The sequence below is a fragment of the Syngnathoides biaculeatus genome, chromosome 2 (genome assembly GCF_019802595.1).
Source record: "Syngnathoides biaculeatus isolate LvHL_M chromosome 2, ASM1980259v1, whole genome shotgun sequence".
Lineage (NCBI taxonomy): Eukaryota > Metazoa > Chordata > Actinopteri > Syngnathiformes > Syngnathidae > Syngnathoides > Syngnathoides biaculeatus.
In genome coordinates this window covers 4,747,059-4,772,295 of record NC_084641.1, presented here as the reverse complement: position 1 = coordinate 4,772,295, position 25,237 = coordinate 4,747,059, and the positions used below count along the sequence as shown (strand labels likewise).

At 42.9% G+C, this 25,237-nt stretch overlaps 1 protein-coding gene and 1 pseudogene across 2 annotated transcripts; one reads left to right on the top strand and one right to left on the bottom strand.

The window, feature by feature from the left end:
- Positions 1-962: 962 nt before the first annotated feature.
- Positions 963-24,959, top strand: LOC133505053 (rho GTPase-activating protein 4-like). Of its 2 annotated transcripts, none has more exons than XM_061827938.1 (22): positions 963-1,238; positions 3,782-3,909; positions 4,478-4,649; positions 9,570-9,732; positions 9,835-9,897; positions 9,968-10,093; positions 12,787-12,915; positions 13,108-13,329; positions 13,403-13,504; positions 13,727-13,894; positions 16,573-16,657; positions 16,734-16,761; positions 17,657-17,756; positions 18,379-18,439; positions 18,516-18,593; positions 18,895-19,023; positions 19,426-19,531; positions 20,081-20,323; positions 21,824-21,873; positions 22,767-22,998; positions 23,525-23,567; positions 24,803-24,959. In XM_061827938.1, exons 1-22 carry the CDS (start codon positions 1,111-1,113, stop codon positions 24,908-24,910), a joined length of 2,664 nt encoding a protein of 887 aa, XP_061683922.1. In that variant the 5' UTR covers positions 963-1,110; the 3' UTR covers positions 24,911-24,959. The 2 variants fall into 2 exon arrangements, with proteins under 2 accessions (XP_061683922.1, XP_061683914.1); XM_061827930.1 differs by having other exon boundaries at positions 964-1,238; positions 22,764-22,998.
- LOC133497382 (5S ribosomal RNA) lies at positions 17,102-17,220 on the bottom strand (annotated as a pseudogene).
- Positions 24,960-25,237: the final 278 nt, after the last annotated feature.

Genomic DNA, 25,237 nt, shown 5'->3' with positions numbered 1-25,237 from the left:
TCCCCCAGTCCATTAATAGACGTCGGGCACGTTGCGGCCGTGAAAGTTCAAAAACCTTGAGAAGGTGAGCCTTGATCCCAGCATACTTATCTCGGGCCGGGGGAGAGGTGATGAAGTTCACTGCTCTGGCCGCCGTTGAGCTCCCGAGTGCTGAGACAACGTGGTAGTAACGCGTGGAATCATCTGAGATCCCGCGGAGGGCGAACTGAGCCTCCGTCTGTGCGAACCACGCTGCCGCGGACGTCTCCCAAAACTCCGGCAATTTGAGGATGGCGGTTGCCATGTTCGTTTCAGTCTCGAAAACGCCGGGACTGACGTCGGGGTCACCAGTGTAGCGCCGGAGAAAAGGAGTCGGAGGCGGAGTGTCGGACACAGAAACAGAACTTGTTTTATTGTTCGACATCACCAAACTACACGCATAACGGCGGGAACTCTGTTAACCTTTTTGCTCCGGAAGCGCAACAACAAAAACAGTCCGTGCGGAACCCCGCACCCCAACTCGAGGTCCCGCGGGTGAATTATGTAAACACCACACATCCATCCATTTTCTTTGGCGACAGTGTACACCCTGAACTGGTTGCCAGTCAATGGCAGGGCACATCGAGACAAACAGCTGCACTCACAATCACACCTTGGGGCAATTTAGAGTGTCCAATTAATGTTGTGTGTTTTTGGAATGTGCGAGGAAACCGGAGTGCCCGGAGAAAACCCACGCAGGCACGGGGAGAACATGCACACTCCACACAGGCGGGTCTGGTGTTGAACCCGGGACCTCAGAACTGTGAAGCCAACGCTTTTACCAACTGCCCGACCGCGCTGCCCTTAACTCATTTATTTTGATTTAATTTTCAAATGAACTGGCCCATCAACTTCTTTTACACATGATTCCCCCCATCAATTTCCCAAACGCCCCCTTTGGTTGCTAAGCTCCAAGCTTAGTTTCCCCTTCACCTGCAATAAAATAGCAACAGCAGCTGTGTTCAATGATGACCTCTAATCAGTGTTTTTGTGTGTCTGCGTGTTGACCCCCAAAGAGCTCCATTGACACCCAGACCCTCTCCCGGGAGGAGCCCCCCATGTGCAAGTACAACGAAAGAGAAAGCAGAGTGAATGTGCGACTCAGACGAGTTCCACTCCACCCACATCGGATGTGAGGGCGAGGCGAGAGTTGCGCGGTGTCACTGGGCCACCCACTGCACACACACGACACCACAGGAGTCGGGCCTGCTCCTCATCAGGTAGGATGCAGACTCTGTTTGAAAAGTATGTAGCCGGATTTTACATGTTGATGTCCTGTTGTTGACTTTTGAACTCAGTTATTTTGGTGGCTTATTGCTAGCAGTCACGGAAGGCAGTCAGGCAGCGTTGGCGTGTTGGTGGTTTTAGGGTTACGGTTAGGGTTAGGGTGTCACATGGCTGCATTTTCATACAAATCTTTGTAAAAAGTTTGTTTAGGGCACGACAGTGTGTTAAATGAAAAGTCTCCCATGTTGTCATATTCAAAATAAGTCACCCGTTACCTTGAATGTGGAACTCAAGGCTGAAGGGACCCCGAGAGACTGCTGACGTTGGCCCATATCAACGACAAAACTGGAACCTTGGGATTTTGGAATCTCCCTAACAGGGGAACCCAGTCATGGGTTTTATTTACATCAATTACTTGATAAACATTACCTTTGCTGATCCATCGTGTGAGTTATTATTATTATTATTTTTTAAATAATTGTGGGCCTCCTGAGGGTTGAGGAAGGCCCCTGCCCTCAACTTGTGTCTGTGGTTAAAGTGGAAGTTGGTGTGAATGAGCGCTTATGAAAAACAAAAGTTAGCGCAAAATGCAAGGAGGAGATAGCGGCGGAAAAACCCCCAAAACAAAACACCTTCTTGGTTTCAGTTGTAGTGTTATTTGTTGTTGACATTGTGTGTGTATGTGTTGCACTTGTCTGCGGCAGACTGGTTTATTTGAATTAAAGTTTCCAAAACAAGAGCTGCCGCTGCATTTCAGCAGAAGAGAATGTCGAAGAGTTTGACTTTTCAAAATGAGGAAGTGCGTGTGTTGGTCATGCCAGAAAAGTGATCTCTTTCCCCATTTCAACACACCCAAACCTTCCTTCTTATGGCTGAGCTGTCATCTTTGAACATCCAGTGACAACGTAGATGCTTTCGGACTCCTGTCGTGCTTTAATCGTGTTTCATAGCAGCAGCAGTGATGGGCAAAGTACGTACCGTGAGCTGCTTCTGGCCCGCTCTGTTCATGATGGAGCCCAATGAGCTTTGTCCTGTAATGATTGGGAATGGACTCATCCAACTTTGGATGGGGAAAAATACACTTTATTCAAAAATTCTAAAACACCACCTTAAATAAAATCAATTAAAAATAGCTGCTAGCACTACTTAACTTAAACATATTGTACATTTGAATAGATAAAATAAATCACACAATTGTACTTTCTAAAGATCAAATTAACAATTCAAGTTCAGTATAGTGTTTTATTTTCTTACAGTCGCAACATTTGTTTTCTCCAAGTGCAGCTTTACATCTGGGCTGCGCAGGCAGTTTTACTCAGCGTTCCTGCTGTTCACATTTTGACCACTAAGGTGCAGTGTATTACATGCAATGAAATATACACAGTAACTAAGAAAATCGATTAACGCTTCTTTCTCAACAATATCCAGTATGTCTGAGAGTATTGTGACATTGCCTTTTTGTGGTTATAGTATTTGTGTACCTTAGCCTTTCATTCCTCTGCCTGTCCCGAAAATGTCAACAAACTTATATTCTTTTAACAACACAAAAAAACTACATTACCAAACGGTATACATTTGAAAGCCCGTTTCCATCCATCCATCCATCCATCCATCCATCCATCCATCCATCCATCCATCCATCCATCCATCCATCCATCCATCCATCCATCCATCCATCCATCCATCCATCTTCTTAGCCGTTTATCCCCACAGGGGTCGTGGGGAATGCTGGAGCCTATTCCAGCTGTCAATGGGCAGGAGGCGGGGTACACCCTGAACTGGTTGCCAACCAATCACAGGACACACTGAGACAAATAGCGCACCCACAATTACACCGAGGGGAAATTTTGAGTGTCCAATTAATGTTTCATGCTTTTTGGGATGTGGGAGGAAATCGGACTGCCTAGAGAAAAACCCACGCAGGCACGCAGAGAACATCCAAACTCCACACAGGGTGCCAGGATTGGTCCTCAGAACTGTGAGGTGAACGCTTTCCAGCTGCCCCACCGCACTGCCCAGCTTGCTTCCAACTTTAATTTTTGTTTTTAAATTCACAATGATATCCTAAACATGAGCAGCGTGTCTCTTAAAGGGGTACACTCATAATTAAAGTATGTTACACTAAACTGTACTTTCAAATCTGGTCGGATTTATTTAATTTTGTGAGCAATGCCAAATGTCTAGGTAGAGACGTTTTCAAACCACATCTGACTTTTCTGACTGTACAGGATGATGACAACCTGTGGTCTTTTGTTCAAAAAGGGGGAAAAAAACCCACCCTGAAGGATTTGCTGTTAATTTAATTGATGGATTCGTTTTTCTACAATGTATTCATTAGTTTTGTGAATACTTTAGTAAAGTAAATAAAGTAAAGTAAATAAAACAATAAAGTACTAGTAAAAGAGTACTTAATTAAAAACAATGTAAAAATAAGCACTTTCACAAACCTTAAAAAATGTTTTATTTTGATCAAATGGTTAATCCTAATTAGAAACAATTCAAAGACTGGAATTAATTTTTTTTTTTACCCCCAAAGGTCAGTTTTCCAACTTGCCAAAGTTGGAAATCCTGCAGACGTCCACCCACTTGTGGCAAACATGGCTTCCCACGTGAAGTTCAGGAAAGACAAAGTCGGCGTGCTGGACTACGACACACAAATTAAGGGTAAAACTCACAAAACTGTCTTTTTGTGTTGGTTTTGGCAGTGCAATAACACCCCCCCCCGTATCATGGTTCATCATTCACACGTATTATATATCACACATTTTTCATGATGTTTTTTTTTTTTTTCATTTTTTTAATGGATGTTACAGTTAGTAGTTCCACAACATGCCAGGCAGTACTGGGCTCTACTCGAACCATTTTTGTTTTTCCCACAGAGCAGACCAAATTAGTTTTAACCTGAAATATTTGATTGTCTACTGTTTTATGTGTCAGTTTTATAATACATTATAACTGGGAGTGACAAGCACGCTTAGCCTCATTTGGAGAACTTTGCTAGAAAGGAAGTTTTTTTTTGTTTCCTTCAGCGATGTTATGTGGTATTGACATTTCTTGATGGCGAGATGATCTGAGCAGGTGCTAAGGAATACTTTAAAAAGTGTTTTTCATTTTTGTGTTTATAGTGTGTGTGTGTTTTAAATATGTTCTATGTACGGCAGGTCCATCAAATGTCCCCTTGGCTCTGGGGGCCGGACTGTAATATTGTTTGGTTCCTTTAATGCCTTGTTAGAGGTTCGCTGTCAGCTGGTCGAGCAACTGAAAGTGATGGACGTGCAGCTGGAGCAGAAGAGCCAACATCTGCACGACTTTGCCGACTACCTGCGCCGGCGAAGTGAGATCGAGAGCGAGTACTCGCGATCCCTGGAAAAACTGGCTGAAAGGTTCACCAACAGGATCAAGAGGTAACTCGTCTGCACCTCATTTCTGGACAAATTAAGTCTTCCTAACAATTCATTTAGGAGCAATTAATTGGTAAATAAACAATTGCTTTTGTCATTCCCATTTTTCATCACCAAAACTGATATGCGCCCCCGCACGGAGATCAAATTCACTGTAGAGCTGGTGTAGGAAAAGGAATGTGCAGTACTTAAAAGTGGCAAGATTGAATCACATTTTTTCATATATTGCAGCTTTTTGGCAGAATTCCCCCCCATCTCAAAATTAAAGCTTTTGAAGAAAATAAAATTAAAATGACAACTTGCTGGAGTTATACATACATATGTACATATACATTAGAGTTCAGATATTCCAAATGTCTCTTGGCCCTGCGGACAAGAAAATGACAAAAAAAAAACACAAAACAGGCATTAAACTATACTCAATTATTTTCAGTCTCTTAAAGAAGACAAAGCTTCGTTACTGGCTGACAAAGCTCATTAGTGTTAGTCTTGACCTTCACTTGACGAACTAATCCGTTGCTACAATCCTTCCAAGTGGCCAGGAATTTCTGGACGATGTATCATCCACAACAACTACCACATCGCCAACACAAAGATTTCTTCCAGCCGTTAGACCATCGTTGACGTTCTTGAAGCTGTGTAATGTATTCTTTACACGGTTTCCAGAAGACATCAGCCAGATACTGTACTTGCTTTCATCTGCGGTTAGCATAATGATCGTCCTTACAGAGTACTCCTGGCGGCAACTCTGGCTTGACTCTGAGCAACAGCAAATGATTAGGTATCAAGGCCTCCAAATCGTCGAGATCGAAAGACGCCCATGTGACGGGTCTGCTATTTATTATAGCCGAAGCCTCACAGAACAGGGTGTGAAGACCTTCCTCTTCCAACAACTGTTCTCTCACTGTTACATTTGGGATCTTCCTAATTGAACGGATGAGTCACTCCCAACTTCCTCCATGGTGTGAACCTGCGGGAGCATTGAAATTCCACTGACTGTTCCTTTGTTGCAAATCCTTTTTGAGCTTGCTGATGTTCCATTCTCAGAGTGCTTTCTTCAATTCATTATCAGCCGACTTGAAGCTATTCCCATTATCCAAATACATTTCTTTGACTTGTCCTCTTCTGGCGATACATCTCCTGACTGCATTCAAGCAAGCATCAGTGTCGAGTGAAGATGCAACCTCTAAGTGCACAGCTCGTATTGCGAGGCATGTAAAGATCACACCATACCTCTTGATCTACCTCTTCTTCTTTTTATCTTGAATGGTAATAGTCAACTCCAACTCTTGTGAACGGGGGATCATCAGGTAAAACCCTGCATTTCGGTAAATCGGTCATGTATTGTTTTCCAGGTTTTCCATGAAGCCGTTTAGAAATGGTGCATTTGGACAAGAACGAAAGTTCTGATGGGCCCCATTAGCCCCAGGTATTCAGAATTTCTCACGTAGTTTAGCCAACATATGATTCCATCTAGCATGAGCCACAGTTTCATGGACGTGTCTCAATACAAGTTCTGCAATATGCGAACTCTTTGGCAAAATGGGTTGTTGCTTTGAATATAAGGGCATTGCAGCTCTGCTTAGCCTTCCACCTACTCTCATGACTCCATTTTGCACTACTGGACTCAACTTGTACAGCTAACTTCCTCTCATCAATCTCTTATCCCTCTCAATTGCTGAAATATCCACTGCTAAACATTGCTTTTGGTAGCACTTTACAATCTCTATTTCAGCTTTCTGCAAATCCTCACAAGTCAAGTGTGCTCCTTTTGGAAGCTATTCCAAACTCATCCTCTGTCTTCATTATTTGCTGAGTTTTGTTCCTTGTCCTTTTGTTTTGACACAATTCAGCAGTTTTTTAAGCCTGTGAAACCAAGCTACAGCATGTTTTAATCCTGTCCAAGATGAATAGTGGCTCATTAACTGGTCTGTAGCTCCTTGATATACCTGTCTTTGAGCCTCATACAACTTAGCTGTTCTTTTGACTTCTGGAAGCAAATTTAACACCATTTTACTGTTGCTTGAACATTTTGCTCGCCTAAATCCACCCTTGGCCAACATCCCTTTTTAAGTCTGCACAAAGACCAACTGCCGTTTCTTCATCATGTACTGACTTGAGGCAGTCGTCAACGTAAACATTTTTTGTGACTGTCTTGGCAACTTTTTGACCAAATTCCTTTTCAAAATCTGCTGCACATTTCTGCAACGCAAAATTTTCAACGGTTGGGATGACATTGCCCCAAAAATGTGTACCGCCATCTTATATTCAATTAGCTCCTGTTTGTAGTTTCCCTCAGGCTACCAGACAATTCTAAGAAGATCTGTATCTTCATTACTGACTCAAACATGATAAAACATTGCTTCAATGTCAGCTATTACAGCTACATCCTCCTGCCTAAATCACATAAGAACCCCCACAAGGGAACTTGTCAGGTCTGGCCCTTGTAAGAGTTGCGGGTTGAAGGACACACCTTGAAAGCTGGAAGCACAATCAAAGACTACTCTGAGCTTCTGCTTCACTGGATATCGAACTCCGTGGTGTGGCAAATACCACTACTACTACTTCTGTAAATTCAAATTTTGGGTTTAGCTTCATTGCATAGCCTTTGTTGAACATGCCGCCCATGAATGCAACATATTCTGTGGGAAACTTAGCATCTTTTGTAAATGTTTTCTTTAAATTGAATGTGCGTTGCTCACCGACTGACCTGTTGTTTGGCAGACGAAGTGACTTGTTTTTCACAGGTAAAAAAAAACACTGTAATGACCATCTAAAAGCTTGGCGGAGTGAGAAAATTTTTTGGATGAAGCGATGATCATCCTTCGACCACTCGTTTTTCTCATTTTGTCTGGCATCAGGAAAGTCATGCTTAAACTGCATTTGCCAGAGCTCTTCTAGTTTTGTCACTGAAATTTTTGTTTACCTCCATGTCATTTCCACGTTTTAGTGGTCCATTTATTGTCCAGCCTAGTATCGTCCTCACTGCATAAGGTCCATCATCCACGCTACTGATAACTTGTAGTGGTTCCATTGCTTTGGGAGTGTTTGCTCCAATGTCTGCTTGGACTGAGGGACGTTTCACCTCCTTTAGGTGAGGCCAACAATCAACATCCCTTTGACAATCAAACAGCTTTTGACTAAGTCATGTGGTGGTCCACTTGTGTATTGGAGTAGAAAGTGTAGTCAGTCACGATTATCATTAGTTCGGCCTTCAACTCCATGTTCCATTGATCTAATAAAGGATTTATATTCGAGAGGATCACCTGTAAATATTGCACTCTTGAGATCAGGGAGTAATAATGTCTGGTGATTTTTTTTTTTTTTTTTCTTTTTCTTTTTCCCCCAAAATATTCAGTCAGACAAATTTGCTGAGAGATGGTCTTACATAAACTCTGAAGCACTCCTTCTATCTCACAGTCCACCTTTGGTTGTGTCACACTTCCTTTAATCAATATTCGCTGATCGTTTTGCTGGTTGGATGAAATTGAGCTTCATTGTTGTGGCTGTGAGCCACCATTTTCTGCGTCATCAATTTGTTCATCGACCTGGTCTTCTTTGTCAAATATACTCGTTCCTGCTTGTGAGTGTTCACAATTTTGTAAAACTTCCATTCTCTGCCAGAACAGTCTGGATTGCATGCATTTTCTTTTCTAGCTTTTAAAGCCATTTCTTCCTTTTCAATAGCATTTTATCCTTTACAGTGTTGACATTTGAATCATCTTCCATGAGATCCTCAGTAGGTCTTATCATTGCAGTTATCTGGGATAATTTCTGCTTGGACCTCTGTCTTGCTACATGCTCTTCTGTAGCCTTCTCAGTCATTTTCACTTTCTGTTTTCCAACGTCGTGTTCAACCATTATGAATGCCTTTTTTTTTCTTCCCCAAACTGAGCAAAAAGGTAACGCACAATTGTGAATGTGATCGTAGCTTCTTCCACAACAGGCTACTGCAATTCCAATTACGGCAGTTTACTTGCGGCTCATATCGAAGTAGTGAACCTCCGATGTCCGAGCACGTGTTTTCTCCTCCAGCGCAAACTCCGTGGCTTTCAGTTCCAAAGTCTATATATACATCCAAAAAGAGTGAGTTTTTTGAGTAAAAATGTAGTTTCCTAATCGGGCTAATCTTTACGCATCATTGCTCCTTTACTTGCACAAAAAAAAAAGAGGAAACAAAAGTAATCCATGACGCAGGTGGTTTGTTCGAAGAAAACGGTTTACTCAAATTCAAACAGCAAAAATAAAATAAATGCAATTTTTTTCCACATTGAATGGACACAGCAAATCCAGGTCAATGAACAAACATACAAAGAAAATGATGAGGATTGCGGATGATGATAGATGTTGATGGTCAAAAAACTATTTCACCCAACCGTCCATACTTCCACTGTTCGTCCGTTTGTTCTTCTTGTGGTTCATTACGTCATCACAACGTATTATCTATGTAGCAAACCTCAAATCCTCATTTTAAATGGCACAGAATACAATGTACTCATCATCCACAGCGTACATATAATTTGTGAATACACAAGATCACATAATTAAAACTTCGCTGATGTTATTTCACTAATTATCCTGTCTGAAAATATTTAAAGAACAGAAATTATATTTAGGCTCTTACAGATACCATCGAACAAAAACGTCATGAACGCTTCTGCCTGTGTTAGGTCATCTTCCAAACATCTTTTTCAAAGTTGGGCAACCTGCTTCTGGTGCTGATGTCGCAACTCAAGCGCTGCTGGCGCACCATTGCCAACTGTTAAAAAGAGAAGATGACGAGATTTTTTTTTTCATGTTTTAGACAGTAGCAGACAGCACTACTGAGTGAGAACTGCTACCAAACCTCATCCTATTGATAGTAGACTGTTAAAGATACTAATACAAAACGTGTACTCACGCTGTCTGTCCTTTTGGGAACAGGAGGGAGGCGAGCGGTCACTCTGTGGCCCAGATGTGGTTGGCGCTGCTGTCGCATACGCGCGAGGAGAGTAAAGACCACAACCAGCTGAGCGACGACTGCGTTGCTTTCCTCATCCAACCGCTCCACCATTGCCTGGAGTACACGCACAGACTGTCCAAGAAGGTGTGTGTGTGTGTGTGTGTGTGTGTGTGTGGGGGGGGGGGGGGTGTAAGACAAATAATCTATGAAGAAGCATCACAGTAAATGTATCTGCTTGGATTCTAGAGTAAAGAGATCTGCGCTCAGCTTCAGGACGGCCTGCTCAAGGCGACGGCGGAACTTCAGACTGTATGTGATAACCAGAAATGCTTCATATTTGCTGAGCCCAGCAAACGACACTCGTGTCTCTCTGGTGCAGGCGTGGCGAACGTATTCCCACTACCATGCTGACTACCTGTGCGCAGACGGCAAGTTGAAGGAGGCTGAGAAACAGGAAGAAAAGCAGAAGCAAAACGCCAAGAAACTGGAAAGGCTCATTGAGAAGGTAAACCCCTCCACCCAACCCTTGTTTGTCATATTTCACAGCTGCACAGACCCCGCCCCCTTCTCTAGCCTTTTACAGTTTTTATAGGTCCCAAATGACAATTCAGCATAATACCATATTGTTCCCCAAGATTCCAGGCTCACACCTGTTATTTAAAGGGCCACTGACACGTAAAACATAATTTTTAGTATGTTTAAAAAAAAAATCAGCCGGAATGGACCCATCCGTTTGTTCACAGCAGAATGTTGCCATATATGGATCTCCTGCCATGAAAATCCTCTTGAGGCATTTGTGTTGAATAAGAACCAGGAAGTGACATTTTTTGCAGATGCCCACACTGGTGGGTTCGTGTGTTTATACCGGTTTTACCGGCGAGAAATTTGCAGGTTTTTTTTTCTGCATGTTAGCCAAAATGCCGGCTCATTGTATTGCTGGATTTTGCTCGAATGCTCAGGAGGATGGATTCACTCTTCACACGTTTCCAAAAGACCTGGTTCGTCGTGAAAAATGGATTGCACATGTGCAAAGGATGAGAGCTTTGTGTGTTCCAAATGACAGGTAGGTGTGTACAGAGCTATTAAAAAGGTTAATGCCGACACAGATGTGGGTCGGCTGGGAGGTGGGCGGCCGTGTATGTTGAGAATCCCCCCCCACCCCCCCATCGGCCACCGGTGTCTGGGCACCCCTGATGTACGTACTTCGCCTGGCATGGCCCCTCCTGAGTGTGCTACATACACAAGACTTGTAAACGAGTTAGGAAATTGAACAATACTAAGCCTGTCATTTTAAAATTTTCATAGAGTTCCTTGTCCGTCTGTCGGCGAGTCTGTTGTTAGTAAGAAGTGATCCGCATATCATCTAAATATGACTTGAAATGATTGGGTAATATTGCCCCGGTCACTTCACTCGATTCTAAGATGTTCTCTTCTTCGAAATGAGCTTCAGTGTCAGAAGGGGCGTCAGAAAAATCCGAAAATCTCTCTTGTTCATCTCCCATTGCAGATGGCACAGCGTCTTCTCAATGGCGACTGTCCCAGTGTGACATCTGCAAATGACGTTGCAGGGAATATGGCAGCCACTGGAACATCGAGTGAGACTTCCGCAACTTTGCGCATGAATGACACGCTCTCCGCTCATTTTTTTTTTCATATAGACAATAATATTACATGTAGTTTTCATAATATGTATTTTAGAATGTATATTAGTGTGTCAGTTGCACTTTAAAAACAACAAGTATAGTTGGCCAGCATCAATGTACTTTTGGTGAGTGGTGGCCACTGGTCAGATGCACTGGCCTCTTTGTGATATGCATGTATGCGACTGTGCTGTGATAAAAGCAGTAAATTATACTGCAGTGGGTCGCTTTTCATTCAAATGGGATTTGTAGTGATTGAGACGGTTTACACTTCACTTACTCTCTCTCCCTCCCTCTCTCGGGCAGCTTGCAAGAGGACGACGAGATTGCAGTTGAAAAAAGTTCACTTTCAACCAATAAAACATGCACTTGGTCGCGTAAATGCGACAAAATGAAAAATGTAATCCTACAATCTGGTCATTGCTGGTCAATATGCCGCAGCGGTCACCTTCCCCAGCGAAATAGAGATGGGGACCCTTTCCATTTCTATTATATTCATGCAGCCCATTGGACAGCTAGGCATACGGCAAACCTCAAGCTCCCTCCTCCCCTTTCCTTTTGAAACACCTAACTTTATGGAGCTCTCTGTGCATCGACAGTACGTACATGTGCAGTATGTCAAAGTGGCAGTGGAAATAAAGGGTGCTTGACAGAATAAAAAAAAAATAAAGAAGTACATTAGCTCATTTCATTCAAATGCGAAAATTCTGACTTGGTGTTCATTTTAAATTTTTTTTTTTTAATTTGATAGTGGCCTCGATTTACAATTGACTCCTTCCGACCTCTTTAATCTACTCCTGAACCCAAGTAAAACAGGTTAATCGAGATGGATTGACGGTCATCTGATAGATTTTGCACTGGTAGTACTGGTGCGACAATGATTTGGTTCCGCCATCTTTTTGAGGTGGTACAGCATGACCACACCATTCCATGCATCCATCCATCCGTCCATCCATTCATTCATTACCACTTATCCTCACAGGGGTTGAGAGGAGTGCTGGAGCCTATCCCAACTTTCATCGGGCAGGAGGCTGGGTACACCCTGAACTGGTTTTCAGCCAGTCTCAGGGCACACGGAGACAGACAACAGTCACACAGTCACACCGAGGGGCAATTTAGAGCGTCCAATTAATGTTGCATGTTTTTCGGGATGTGGGAGGAAACCGGACTGCCCAGAGAAAACCCACACAGGGACGGAGAGAACATGCAAACTCCACACAGGTGGGTCCGGGATTGAACCCAGGACCTCAGAACTGTGATGCCAACGCTTTACCAGCTGCTCCACCATGCCGCCCAATAGATTCACATGATATAATATCTAATAATTGACAGGGTTTTGAGAATAAGGCTGGGGATTTTTTTAATTGAAATCAAAGATTGTGATATAGTAATTCGCCAATCTCTATTAAGCGAGGTTCTGCTGTATACGTGAAAAGTTGATATGCTCGTTATCTCCCATGTAGGTCCGGAATGTGTCCGGCGCCGTGAAGAGGGATTAACTGTAGCAAAAGGTCGAGATGTGCATGAAAGTGATTTTGTGTATTTTTTGTGCTTGTAGCGGCAAGGAAAAGTTCAAGATATTTACTTAAAGTGCAGCAAGGCCAGAAATGATTACCTGCTCAACTTGGCTGCCGCCAACGCTTCCATGAAGAAGTACTACCTCCAGGACATCTCCACCCTCATGGACGTAAGTTGGATGCACATTCCTTCAACTGTCAACATCTCTGACAATCAGCTGGTGGTGTTTTATTTATTTTGTTGCCACATTCAGTACAGAACGTGGAGATGACTGTTCTTTTAATTTTTGAAGTTGTTGCAATGTTGTGCAAAAGCCGGCATGCCGGAAGCGGATCTTTGACCTGCCGCCGCCTCCCCCCAGTGTGCAGACGTGGGCTACCACCTGTCTCTGTGCCAAGCGATGCAAGGCTACCTGTCCGGTCAGCGTCAGGTCCAGCAGAACTTGACTTTGGGCCTGCACCTTCTCCAGGAATCTGTGTCCGGCCTGGACAAGGACCGGGATCGAGATGCAGTCCTGCAGGACCACCGCGTTGCCTTTTGCTTGCCTCTTCGCTTCCACTACCAGCCTCATGATGGAGACCAGGTGGGTGTCCTGCATTTTGCCCGGTCTCTGGGGTCTTCCTGATTTTGTCTTCTTTATTTGACTGTTTTTGTAGGTTTCAGAGATTACTGCAGAGAGCCAGATGAGGTGGGAGCTGGAAACCAGATTCAAACAGATCCAGAGCAGGTTGAGAGCGGTGGTTCAGGAAACACAGGAGGTAAACCGTCGTGTTGTCTGTCTGCTTCAGGCTAACGTTACTATCCCTTGGAGCCCGACCCTTCTCCCTATCTCACCGTCCCCAACATTTTCTATTGGGAGATTATCCTGTCTCCTACTCATCATTGGCTGCCAGTCTCACTACTCACCTTTCCATTCATTTCTCACTTCTGCAAGTCTGTAAAACTGGACCCAACGTACCTAAACTCGGGTTCTCATGCAGGCGAACAAGAGCATGTCAGCAGCTCAATCTTCTTTGCTTGAAACTATGGCCGACGTGGACTCTGAGCCAAACGGGAGCCAGGAGGACGGCTCGGAGACCCCGCTGACCCGGCCCAGCATGACCCGCCGAAGAGCTAACCAGCAAGAAATGGAGAACGTCTACCTCACTGTGAGATTCTTTTTTCTTTTTTAAGTGATGGACCTCAATGACAGCCAGTCAATTGAATTGAAGTTCTACACCTTGCTCTTGCACTCTCAGCTCGGTAGTCCCAATAATAAATAAACTATTGACTGCAACTGGTGCCCTGCAATTGGCTGGGAAATACTCCAGACCTCCTGTCCGGTGACAGCTTGGATGGGCTCTGGTACTCCCTAGATCCTCATGAGGATAAGCGGCATCTGAAAATGGATGGATGGAATTCAACTGGTGTAGCGATTCTCGCGCAAGAGCTGACACTGAACGCAAATACTGGGGAATTGTTTGAAATTGAATAAAAAGTTCAATGGGAGACTGAAAAATTTAAAATCCAATTGATTGTGGAAGATTTTCAAATTTTTCAATATATTTTGGGAATTTAGTCATGGAAGTTGTGGAGTACTGACAAATGTCAGAACTAGATCTGAAGATGTGCATGAGCTGAAAATTTTGATGCTGAAAAGCATTGGATTGGTGAGTCATGTGTTCAATTTTGGAATGAGATAAAAGATTTTCAAAGGCAGAAAAAAGAGGTGGGGAAAAAATTGACAGTGCAAGATTTAGTCTTAAAAAAATAGTGCTGATTTAGTACATAACTTGCATTGGCAGCTACTCATTTATGATGCTACGAGGCAAAACCAACATCAATGACTCACCCCGCGGAAGACTTTGTCGAAACTAATTGGAATGGGACCAAACATTAAAAGTTAGTAGATGAGGGTTCAGTGTTTCTTTGAATTGCAGAGATATCCGCAGACTTCACCGAGAAACATCTCAAAATTGGAAAAGTATTATTGAAATTCCTCTCCTGCTCAGACATTCCAAACTGACAGTCAATCAGCGTTTGCCACCCCTGCAGTGCTTCCTGTTCTGACATCTCCCCCCCCCTCCCCCTTTGCTCTTGGATACATTCTACCGAACAGAGAACGTCCACTATCTGGCATTTCGTGCACGATTTTTGTGAAAAAATAATTACAAACAAACAAAACAAAAGTAGCATGACGTACAATGTTCAAGCTTGGGCGCTTGAGCCGGAATACACACAAGTGGAACTTGACGTGTTGGAGAGGGGGCGTGGCACTAACGATGAAAAATAATCCCATTATATGGACCGCGAAGATTTGTTCAATGCCTTTGTGAGGAGTTGGTTTAGATGTAGAGAATACACAGCCGGTGTGGCCTGATTATTATTATTATTATTTTTTTTTTGCAACAAGCCTCTCTCAAGTGGTGGGGGAGTGCACGCGCGGATTGCTGTAAATAGTAACTGGGAACTGTGGTGTTCTGAGAGCTAGCAGAACGAGTATCAAAGCGAGTTGATGCTCCGTGTTATTACTATACTCATCATTGAGCAAACAAAATAAAAACAACAACGTACAATGTTCAAGCGTTTGAGCCAGAACACACACAAGTGGAATTTGAGGTGTTGGGAGCGACGTGGCGCTGACAACAAACAATAACTGTCCCGTGAAATGGACCGCCGAGATTTGATGCTTTCTGAGGAGTTCATTTTGATCTAGAGAATAAATAGCAGGTGCCCAGACTTTTTTTTTTTTTTTTTAACACCAAGTTGTACTTTTCAAGAAGCAAATCTTCTCGGGATGATGGATGGTGGGTAGTTGCACGCGCGGATCCCCCTAAATAGTAACTGGAAAGTGTTACACGTATATATCCATCCATCCATTTTCTTAGCCCCACGATGGTCGAAGGTGTGCTGGAGCCTTCCCAGCTATCAACAGGCAGGAGGCAGGTTACACACATGCAGACACTGGGAGAACATGCAAACTCCACACACAGAGGTCCGGGATTGAACAGCTGCGCCAACGTGCCGCCTCATAAAGTATGTTGTTGCTTTACCGTACCAGCATGAGAGGCTATAACTTAGCAGCTAATAACCAGTAATGATTAATTGCGTGCAAATTTCCCCGCTGATAAATGAGCCTCAAATGTGACAGCCACAGCTTTATCCTGTCATGTTGACCCCACGGGAGGTTAAAGACAGGCAAATTTGGGTGTGTTTTCTCAGTTTGGGTGCAGAACAAGTCGGGATCTTGGCTTAGCTAGAACGAATGGTCTGTAATGCTAAGCCCCGGTGATGTCAGGGGCGAGGTAAGGATGTTTCTTTCAGTTTGGCTCCGAAAGCTGGCACATATCCAGATTTGGCTTGGATTTCAAATATGTTCTTTATTTTCAACTTTTTTTTCAATTACTGTACAAGATATATGTAATAATAATATTACTTCACATTGGAGGGTTTATTGTACATATGAATTCTGAGGAGAGTCTTCCTTTAAATACCATTGTGCCCATCCCCCTGGACGTACAAAATCACAAGTTTGAGGATTTTAAGGAATAACTTACAAAAGACACAAAGTAAACAATTTTAAGGAATAGCTTAATAGAAAAGACACAAAGTAAACAGAGGCAGAAGACTGAGGTTTAATTTTGCAGAAAGCTGAAAAGTAGCAAAGTAATGAAATTCATTTATTTTTTTTCTTCATGCAAAGTGTCATCTGGAAACCCTTTGGCTATCACACAATTAATTGTTCAAGAGTGTTATTTAACTCTTTTTGAAAATATGTCTGTAAGCATGTTCAATGCGTGCTCTACATGCACAGATGTGCACACTTACTCACCAACACTTCTTTCAGAGGGTCAAAGAGTTCCTGGTCAGCACCTCTTTGGAGTCCAAGCTGCAAGCCAAACATGACTTGCTGAAAGTGGCTGTGGAAAAAGGTAGCGCAGATGCCTCATGGGCTCTTTTCATGATAAGCTGCACTTGCACTCAATTGATCTTTATTTGACGTCCTAGGCCAAGCCTTAAATAGAAATCTACCGAGGTAAGTGCCTCACAGTCGACCCCTGTCTATCGCAGGGGATGCAATGCACGCACACCTGCAATAGGTGTAAAACCACAATAAAGACCATGTAGAGATATATGCTGTGTGTGTGTGCATACACACACACACACACATTTAAAACTGACTTTGTATTCCTTACTACCTGTTCTCACTTTTTTGTGCACAGTTCTCTGATTAGCCTAATTCTTCTTTTCCTTTCGTCTTATCCCGTTAGGGGTCGCCAGAGCGTGTCATCTTAGATGAACACATATTTATTTGGTACAGTTTTACGCCAGATGCCCTTCCTGACGCAACCCCTCTGCATTTAGCCGGGGAGAGAGGCTTACAGCACCTGATATTCCCAGGTGGTCTCCCATCCATGTACTAATCATGGCAAAACCCGCTTAGCTTCCAAGATCTGACGAGATCGTGCATTCTCAGGGTAGCATGGCCGTAAGCAAAATTCAAGTAGCCTAATAATTATTTTTAATGCAAAAAATGCCAAAAACCGGACTTACTGTACTTGCACACAGTGAACATTTAGTTAATACCCAGGTCTGGTGTGCGTGGGGAGAAGTGGTGCGTCAAATCTGTCGGAGCGCTGACCATGGTAAAGGTTTAAGACAGTTGTTAAAAGAACATTTACAATGATTCGAAATATTGAGTTTCCTCAAATTTTCATTATACTTTAAAAATTCAATTCAAATGGTAATATTAAGCATTTGAATCAAGAACCTGTTTACATCATGTGCTGCTGAAAGATACCAGAAAAGATCAGAGCTCAAGGTAGGAATAACGTGGCGCAGCGTGCGAGTTTATAGTGCGTAGTTGCCGCAGAGATCGCTGGCGTTGGTGGTGATGGATGACAAAAGCATTTATTTTCCTCTTTCAATAGACACAACGGGAACTCTGGATGTGTTCGAAAAACTCCTTCCAGCGGCAATTTATTGCACAACCCCAAACTTTTCAACGGTGACTTGCTGTCCTTCATGCAGGTATTTAAAGAATGCGTGTACACCCCTCACATTTGTGTAATATTTTAGGATGCTTTCACATGAAATGACATTTTGCTACATCATAAAGTAACTGGTGTACAGCTCGTGTAACTGTAAAATTCACATCTGCTCAAAGTAACTTCACACACAGCCCTTAATCGCTGACCCACAGGCAACAAAAGTGAGTCCACCTCTAAGTGAAACTGTCCAAATTAAAGTGAATTACACAATTTGGTTTTGAATTAGACAAGTTTGGCTAGATGTGGTTATAAATTGCGAGAAGGCGTGTGAAATGCATCTCTCCTCTACTGGTCAGGAGAAGTATATTATGGCGGAACGTCAGCCTACACACAAAGACTTAATACTTGCTGCTTTTGCCAAGTACATGTTGGGTTGAACAGGCAATTGCTCCTTTTGGGGTCGTTTCTAGGATCTGTTGGTTGTCTCAATGAGAGACAAAAATGATCGTGACTACTCTAAACATTGTACCAAAAAAAAAAAATCCTTTTTAGATTTTTTTTTTTCCCGTCAGAATCTGTATTTACAAACGTGGAACTGACAATATGTGAGTGTCCGCTGTTTAGTTTGTGCATGATTTAGAATTTGTCGGTGTGTGATGCAGGCGTCAGGCCAGCAGATTCCAGTTGTGGTGGAAAGTTGCATCCGCTTCATCAATCTCAACGGTGAGCCCCGAAGGCGGCGATGACGGGCGTTCGTCTTTCAGCGTGAATTGCATTTGTGGCTCTGTCCCGCACGCAGGCCTCCACCACGAAGGCATTTTCAGGGTGTCGGGTTCTCAGGTGGAAGTCAACAACTTGAGGGATGCATTTGAGCAAGGTAGGTCTCCTGCCGTAACAACTTCATGAGGGTTTGGCCCATCTGCAACGCGTGGCGTTAAAAACCTTTTTTGTAAACTAGCGCCTCTGTTCGCAGCCACGATGGTATAAGCAGTGCATGTAAATATTTCAAAATCGTTTTTACTTATTTCTTTTAAACATTGGCTTAAGAAATTGAATCACTTTTTTTTTTTTTATTTAAATACCTATTGGTACAGTGTGAGAGTTCTTTTGCCATCTGTGCACGTATGGACAATGCCGATAAGATCCAGCCTGCCTTGTTATTTCGTCTCTCCATTTAGGCGGAGACCCTCTGGCTGAGCACAAATCCGACCTGGATTCTGTTGCAGGAGTGCTCAAGATGTATTTTCGAGAATTGAAGAATCCGCTTTTCCCCGCAGACAGTCTCAGTCGGCTGCTGGAGTATGCATGTGAGTGCTCTTATTCTGTTTGATCTTGTTTTGGTTTTAGGTGTTAGTTTTTTATATTCCGCACATTTACAATTGTGTTTTTCACCTTGAATTGTTTAATAGCTGCACTTTGGAAATAAAAAAAAATATTTTGAAAATTCACCGTTTCACATGTACCATATCCTGTATCCTGATTCTCTGATCCCAATTTCACCATATGACTCCTGACATTTCTACACTGATTTCAAATAATTCCGTCAACATATTCACCACGTTCAAAACATTTTGGTGACTATTTTCCAAGGCCCTAAAATTCCAACAATTCCACATCTTCTAATTATTCCTCTTGAATTTTTTTTCACAAATTGCATTCCCCAGTTGTTGTTGTTGTTGATGATGACGATGATCACTTTTCCCTATCAGACATAAAAAATGATGGCGAGAGGGCTGATCAACTGAAAAGTGTCATCTCGTCCTTCCCCGAGCCGCTAATTGTCGTCATGAGATACCTCTTCGCTTTTCTCCATCAGTGAGTGGATCCTTTTCTCATGCTTTAGACCCGCTGCATACCGAGCAGTGTGTGAACTGGAGAAGTACCCCCCCCCCCAAAAAAAAAGCAGTTGTCGACTCCCCATTTCAGGCTGGCCAATATTGTGAAGTCTGTCAGTTCCATATGCTGACAGGACTCGTCATTTCTGCAACAGAAGTTGCCAATGCTTTGCTTTTTTTTTTTTAATCTGTGGGTACTCATGACATAAATTTCATAATTTTCATAAAGTCTCTGAATTTTTTTCAAAATACAGAAAATAGTGTTGTCAAAGCCTTGCTCTCTTAGGATGATGCCATGTCATGGGCTCGTGCTTTCTACCCGACGCCCGCGATTTGTACCCAGCATCCGTATATCACTTTATACCATTTTGCCGTTGCGTTCATTGTGTCTCAATTTGTCTGTCCATGTTCCTCCGTGTCCTTCTGTATTTCTGGCTCTTTTATTCCATATGGAATAACTAGTTGAGAGATGCTTCTGCGATTGTAGCTTTTGATAAAATAAACATTGCAATTTGTTCTCCGTCACCAGCGTGTCCCAGTACAGTGATGAGAATATGATGCAACCGTACAACCTGGCCGTGTGCTTCGGTCCCAGCCTGCTCCGAGGGACTGGGGATGAGCAGCGGGACGGGCACGACGCCGTCACCTTGCAGCCGCAGATCAACGCCCTGGTCAAGAGCTTGATCGTCCAACACGAGAGTGTCTTCCCTGGTCAGAGCGAGTTGCGAGGTCCGGCGTATGAGAAGTGCATGTTGCCGGAACATGATGACGGGTGAGGAAAAAAAAATAGTCTTTCCCATTTGTGTCAGTGCTGGAGAGCATCTTCTGCTTTTTATGCTCCCAATTTTTGCTGTCTATTTTTGTTACTTACTATAGGGGGATGGTGGGGGCATGGTGGCTGACAGGTTAGCACAGCTGCCTCACTGTTCAAATTCAGCGTGGCCTGTGTGGGGTTTGCATGTTCTCCCTGTGCTTGTGTGGCTTTTCTGAGGGTACTCCCGTTCCCTCAGACATCCCAAAAACCTCTATGCTGGATTGATTGAAGACCCTAATTGCCCACCGGTGTGAATGGTTGTTTGTTTCTATGTGCCCCACAATTGTTTGGCGACAAGTTCAGGGTGTAATCTGGTTCTCGCTCAAAGACAGTTGGAATGGACGCCAGGTCACCCCGCGCCCCATGTGAGGATAAGAAGTACGGAAAATGGATGGCTATATGGTGCTGGTTTACCCCAGAATTAAAAAAAAAAATAGTCCCCAATGTTGCCACACCAACTTTTTTTAAGTGTATAATGGTTTTGGACAAAAATGTAGTCAATTTTGCACAAAGAGTACGCTGAAGGTGAACACCGGCATTACTTCCACTCTAGAAAAGTGGCTTTCTTAAATTCTTGGTCATTATATCAGTTTGCAAAACGTTGTTGGTGAGACCCTTCAGACATGTTGGGGGTGGAAGGTGACATTAACCTGGCATCCTGTGTCTTTAGCTAAGGCCTCTGCAGAAGAGGCTACAATTTGCAAAAGAACACATCAACTGGCCTAAAGAGAAATGGAGGAATATTTTGTGGATTGAAGACAGTAAAATTGTTCTTCTTGGGTCCAGGGGCTGCAGACGGTTTCTTAGATGACCCCAAACTCTGAATTCAAGTCACAGTACACAGTGAGACCAGTGACGCATTGTGGTGTAACCATCACGATATGGGCATGTTTCTCCTACTACGGTGTTGGGCCTATTTATCGCATACCAGGAACGATGGATCGGTTTGCATATGTCAAAATATTTAAAGAGGTCATGGTACCTTATGCTGAAGAAGACATGCCCTTGAAATGGATGTTTCAACAAGACTGCAAATTCTTGGTTCTGAACCAACAAAGTTAATGTCATGGCCATAATCCAATCGAGAAGTTGTGGGGTGACATAAAAATGCTGTTCCTGAAGCAACGTGCAATTAAATATTAGTGTAGTGTTTCAAAGGATTGGTAAATGTTAGAAAAAAAGTTTGTAAAGTCAACGACAAATACTTTTTCGAACACACCCCTTTCAACAAATTACCCAATTCCACAGCCTTAAGAGTGTGTACATCATAAATGCTGGGTCTTGTTGTTTTTTTTGAGAATCTGCATTTACTGGTAACTTGTTTGCCGTAGCAATAAAAAATATACTAAAAATGTGGATTTATCTGGTTTGTCACATTGGACTGCCATTATTTTGAGCATTGCTGGAAGCAAATGCTTCTTTCTTGCTTCTTCCTGATGCTGTTTTCTTTCTTCCCAGTGATCCCAACTTAGAAGAAGGGGACGCCGAGGCAGACGTCTGCAAAGTTGGTGAGCTTGTGCAATTTTTTTTTTAAATATTAAAAAAGGAACAGTGAACATGTGCTATGAGGCCTCATCAGGTGTGCCACTGGACGTTATCATTTTCCATAAGACCAAAATGAACACTGACCACTTCTAAACCCACTTACACCAATACAAGATCCAATTACTCATTTTTTTCCACTTCTTTGACAAAAAAGATGTTCTACAAATAGTCTGTGTTCATCTAGCTCTGACAGTGATGAACAGTGTACAGATGTACACTGGCAGACGGTACAATTACAGTACCGAGACTAAGTATTTGCCAGCTTCCTGTTTTTTTAATGTGTATACAAATATATTTTGCATAGGTTTCATATAATCAAACCGAATCTATCACTCTGAGACAACCAAATGTTTTACAAAAAGCAGTTTTCAAATGACAATTTAATTTAAGGCACAAAAAAAAAATCAAAACCTTTCTGACCCTCTGTGAAAAAAGTAATTGCGTCCTGAAAATCATGAGTTGTACCACGTTGTTAGTTCAGTGAAAGTGTCACGTTGATTTTATTTCGCCCTTAACCACAAAAGAGTCTCAAAGGGCTTCACTGATCCACAGTTGGTATAGATTGACCACATTCCCTGAACTAAACACCCCACTTGCCCAAAGAAAAACCTTGAAGGGACTGCAGATGGAGCCTGGAGGGATCCCCCGTCCAGGATGGACAGGCCTTCAATGGTTCTCTAGTGGCTGCAACATTTATCAAGTAGTCTGGTGCTGTCCAATGTTAACTGCGATGACATATAGGGATTTTTATTTTTTCATTATTATTTTTTGGTAGAGGGTGGGCATTTCTATATGTGTTCTGGCTAAATTAAAGTCGTGAGATGCCAAATGACTGAATTAATCTGATCTGCAGCAGATGTGGAAGTGGGACACCCGGTCAATCGCAGTAACTCGGCCACAGAAGCTCTGCTGAAACCGAGCGAGGCTTCCAAAGCTAACAAGTGCGGACTGTTGGACCACCGGAGGAGTGCGTCTGTACCATTCGCAGACACCGTCCCCTCAGGTGCTGGAAAGGTCATCCTCCAGATTCCCACCGGGCCCCAAGGCCGACCGAGGAGGATCCACTCTCCTGGTTTTGCCCGTAGAGAGTGAGTCCCCGACCCTCGATAGGTTCAAGCTGCTCGGCCAAATTTATTTTCAGGACTGGCCACATCCTAGTTTTTAGTGATGACTGTGAAAACCAGAGATATCATCATGTTATTACATGCTAGATTGTACCCTTGTTTGGATTTTGGACCAGGGAAGTGGTCCACATCAGATTTTGACACCTCAGATTCGGTTGTCGTCACCGAGTACCCTCTCTGGGCAAAAAAAAAAAAAAAAAAAAAAATTAAGTGACCCCAAACGTTTGAGTAATCCTAAAATTAAAATAAAATCTTTGTCCAATTATTTTCAAATCCCAAAAAGATTTGGTGAAAATAAATGGTTACGGGACAATTTTGTCTGAAAATAAATAACAGAACAATTCCATTTAATGAAAAACATGAAGTAGCCTCACTTTTACTTTAGTGTTTCACATAAAATCCTGTGGCGGGTGGAATTTGGCTCCCAGACATTGTTTGCCATCTGTGGATTCATGGGACAACTCTCAACTCCTGTCTTTTCCTCCTCTAGACAGATGCACGTCTCCCCTGAGGATGTCGTCAAAGTCGACAAGGTTTGTTTTCAACGTCCCTTTTGAGTAGACCAGTTCTCAATGTTTGGAATGGGTTGGTGTGGGGATGCAGAACACTGACCTTGGCTGAAACCACCAGATACACTTATGCTTGAAAGTTTGTGAACTCTCCTGACGGGGGTCACAAAAACACAAAATGTAAATGACGGGTTCATCTTTAAAGTTGTTTAACTTGAGTTCCAGTCTAGTAATACAGTACAGCAGGCTTTCCATTTCCCCGTCAAAGAGTACGACTGTGCCACAGCAGGAAAGTCAATTAATTAGCAAGCCCCTTCATTATCATGTTAACTTTCTACTTTGCCTAATCCAAAGCATCATAACTTGTTGCATTGTTGGATAAGTGATGTTTCTATTGTGGTTACGGAACCTGACACCAGGTGGCTCATATCCATCACAGCATCAAAAGGTTTCAGGTAATGGAACCTTCAAAGAAATTAACTACACCAACTAACTTGAAAAACTTTTCTAATTTATCACAGTTACATACATCAGTTTGTCTGATTCTTAAATTATATATTGACCAACAACCAGTTTGCACTCACATTGGCATGCATGGACGCAGGTAGGCCAGATTTGAACCCAGGACCTTAAAACTGTGAGGCAGATGTGCAAAACGTCATCAAAGGTCTTCTACTGTGCCGTCCAGCCTCTATGCCAGTAATTAATTTTTCTAATTTACAATTTTAATTTGATCACAATTTGGATCTCCTGTGATTTTATGTGTGAGTTTGGATATTTTTGGAAATTACAAAAATCCAATTGTTTGCCGGGCTCTTTTATTCTAAGAGTGAAGGAGTCTCCAGGCCAGCTGACAATTTTTTCATTTTTCCCCAAACAGAAGTAAGAACAAATAATTTAAATGCCAGCACACGGGAATGTGGAGCAGTCCCAACGAAAGCCCGGAACTTTTTCCCTCTGCCTATATGATCCTCTTCCTTCTGTAGTATTGTCTCACCACCCCATAAATGGTGAACGAAAACTGATCTAAACTGACCTCATCACCCTTGGATGTGTGGGAATCAGGGAAATAATGTGTGTGTGTATACAGATAAAAAAATAGGGTTTAAGGTCGTGATTGTCCTCATGAGACAACAAGGTGCAGATTTTTCTGAACGTACGGTCCTGTCTCAGGTGGAAAATATTCCTTCCTAAACAGATCTTCTGCTGAATCAAGTGCAATTAACAGCAGCTCCTCTTGTGTCCTCCTCTTGCCCCAGGAGGTGCGTCGCCAGATGAACTCTGTCTTCAAAGAGCTCATCTCCAAGCACAAGCTGCAAGAGCCCTCCTGTTCCTTTCCATACGGCCCGAAAGAGAAGAGAGCGTGAGGGAGGAGAACTGAGGCCGGGAGGGGGGGGGGATGCTACTGGAATGAGGGCAAGCGATCACACAAAAATGATTACAAAAAAGTGTTATATTAAAGCTGTAAAAAAAAGATTTATAAGCAGTACGTATTTAATTTTATTCTACACCAAAAAACTTGCATGGTACGAATTTCCACTTTCCATGATTCCCGGATGTCTCCCTCTAAAATCCCCAAATTTCAGCAATTTAGATCATGTCGACCTCCTCCTTCCACATTTTATAGGCAATTCCAAACATTCCACTCTCCAATCTGACATTTTAGATTTCCGCAATTCTGATTTTGCATCTTT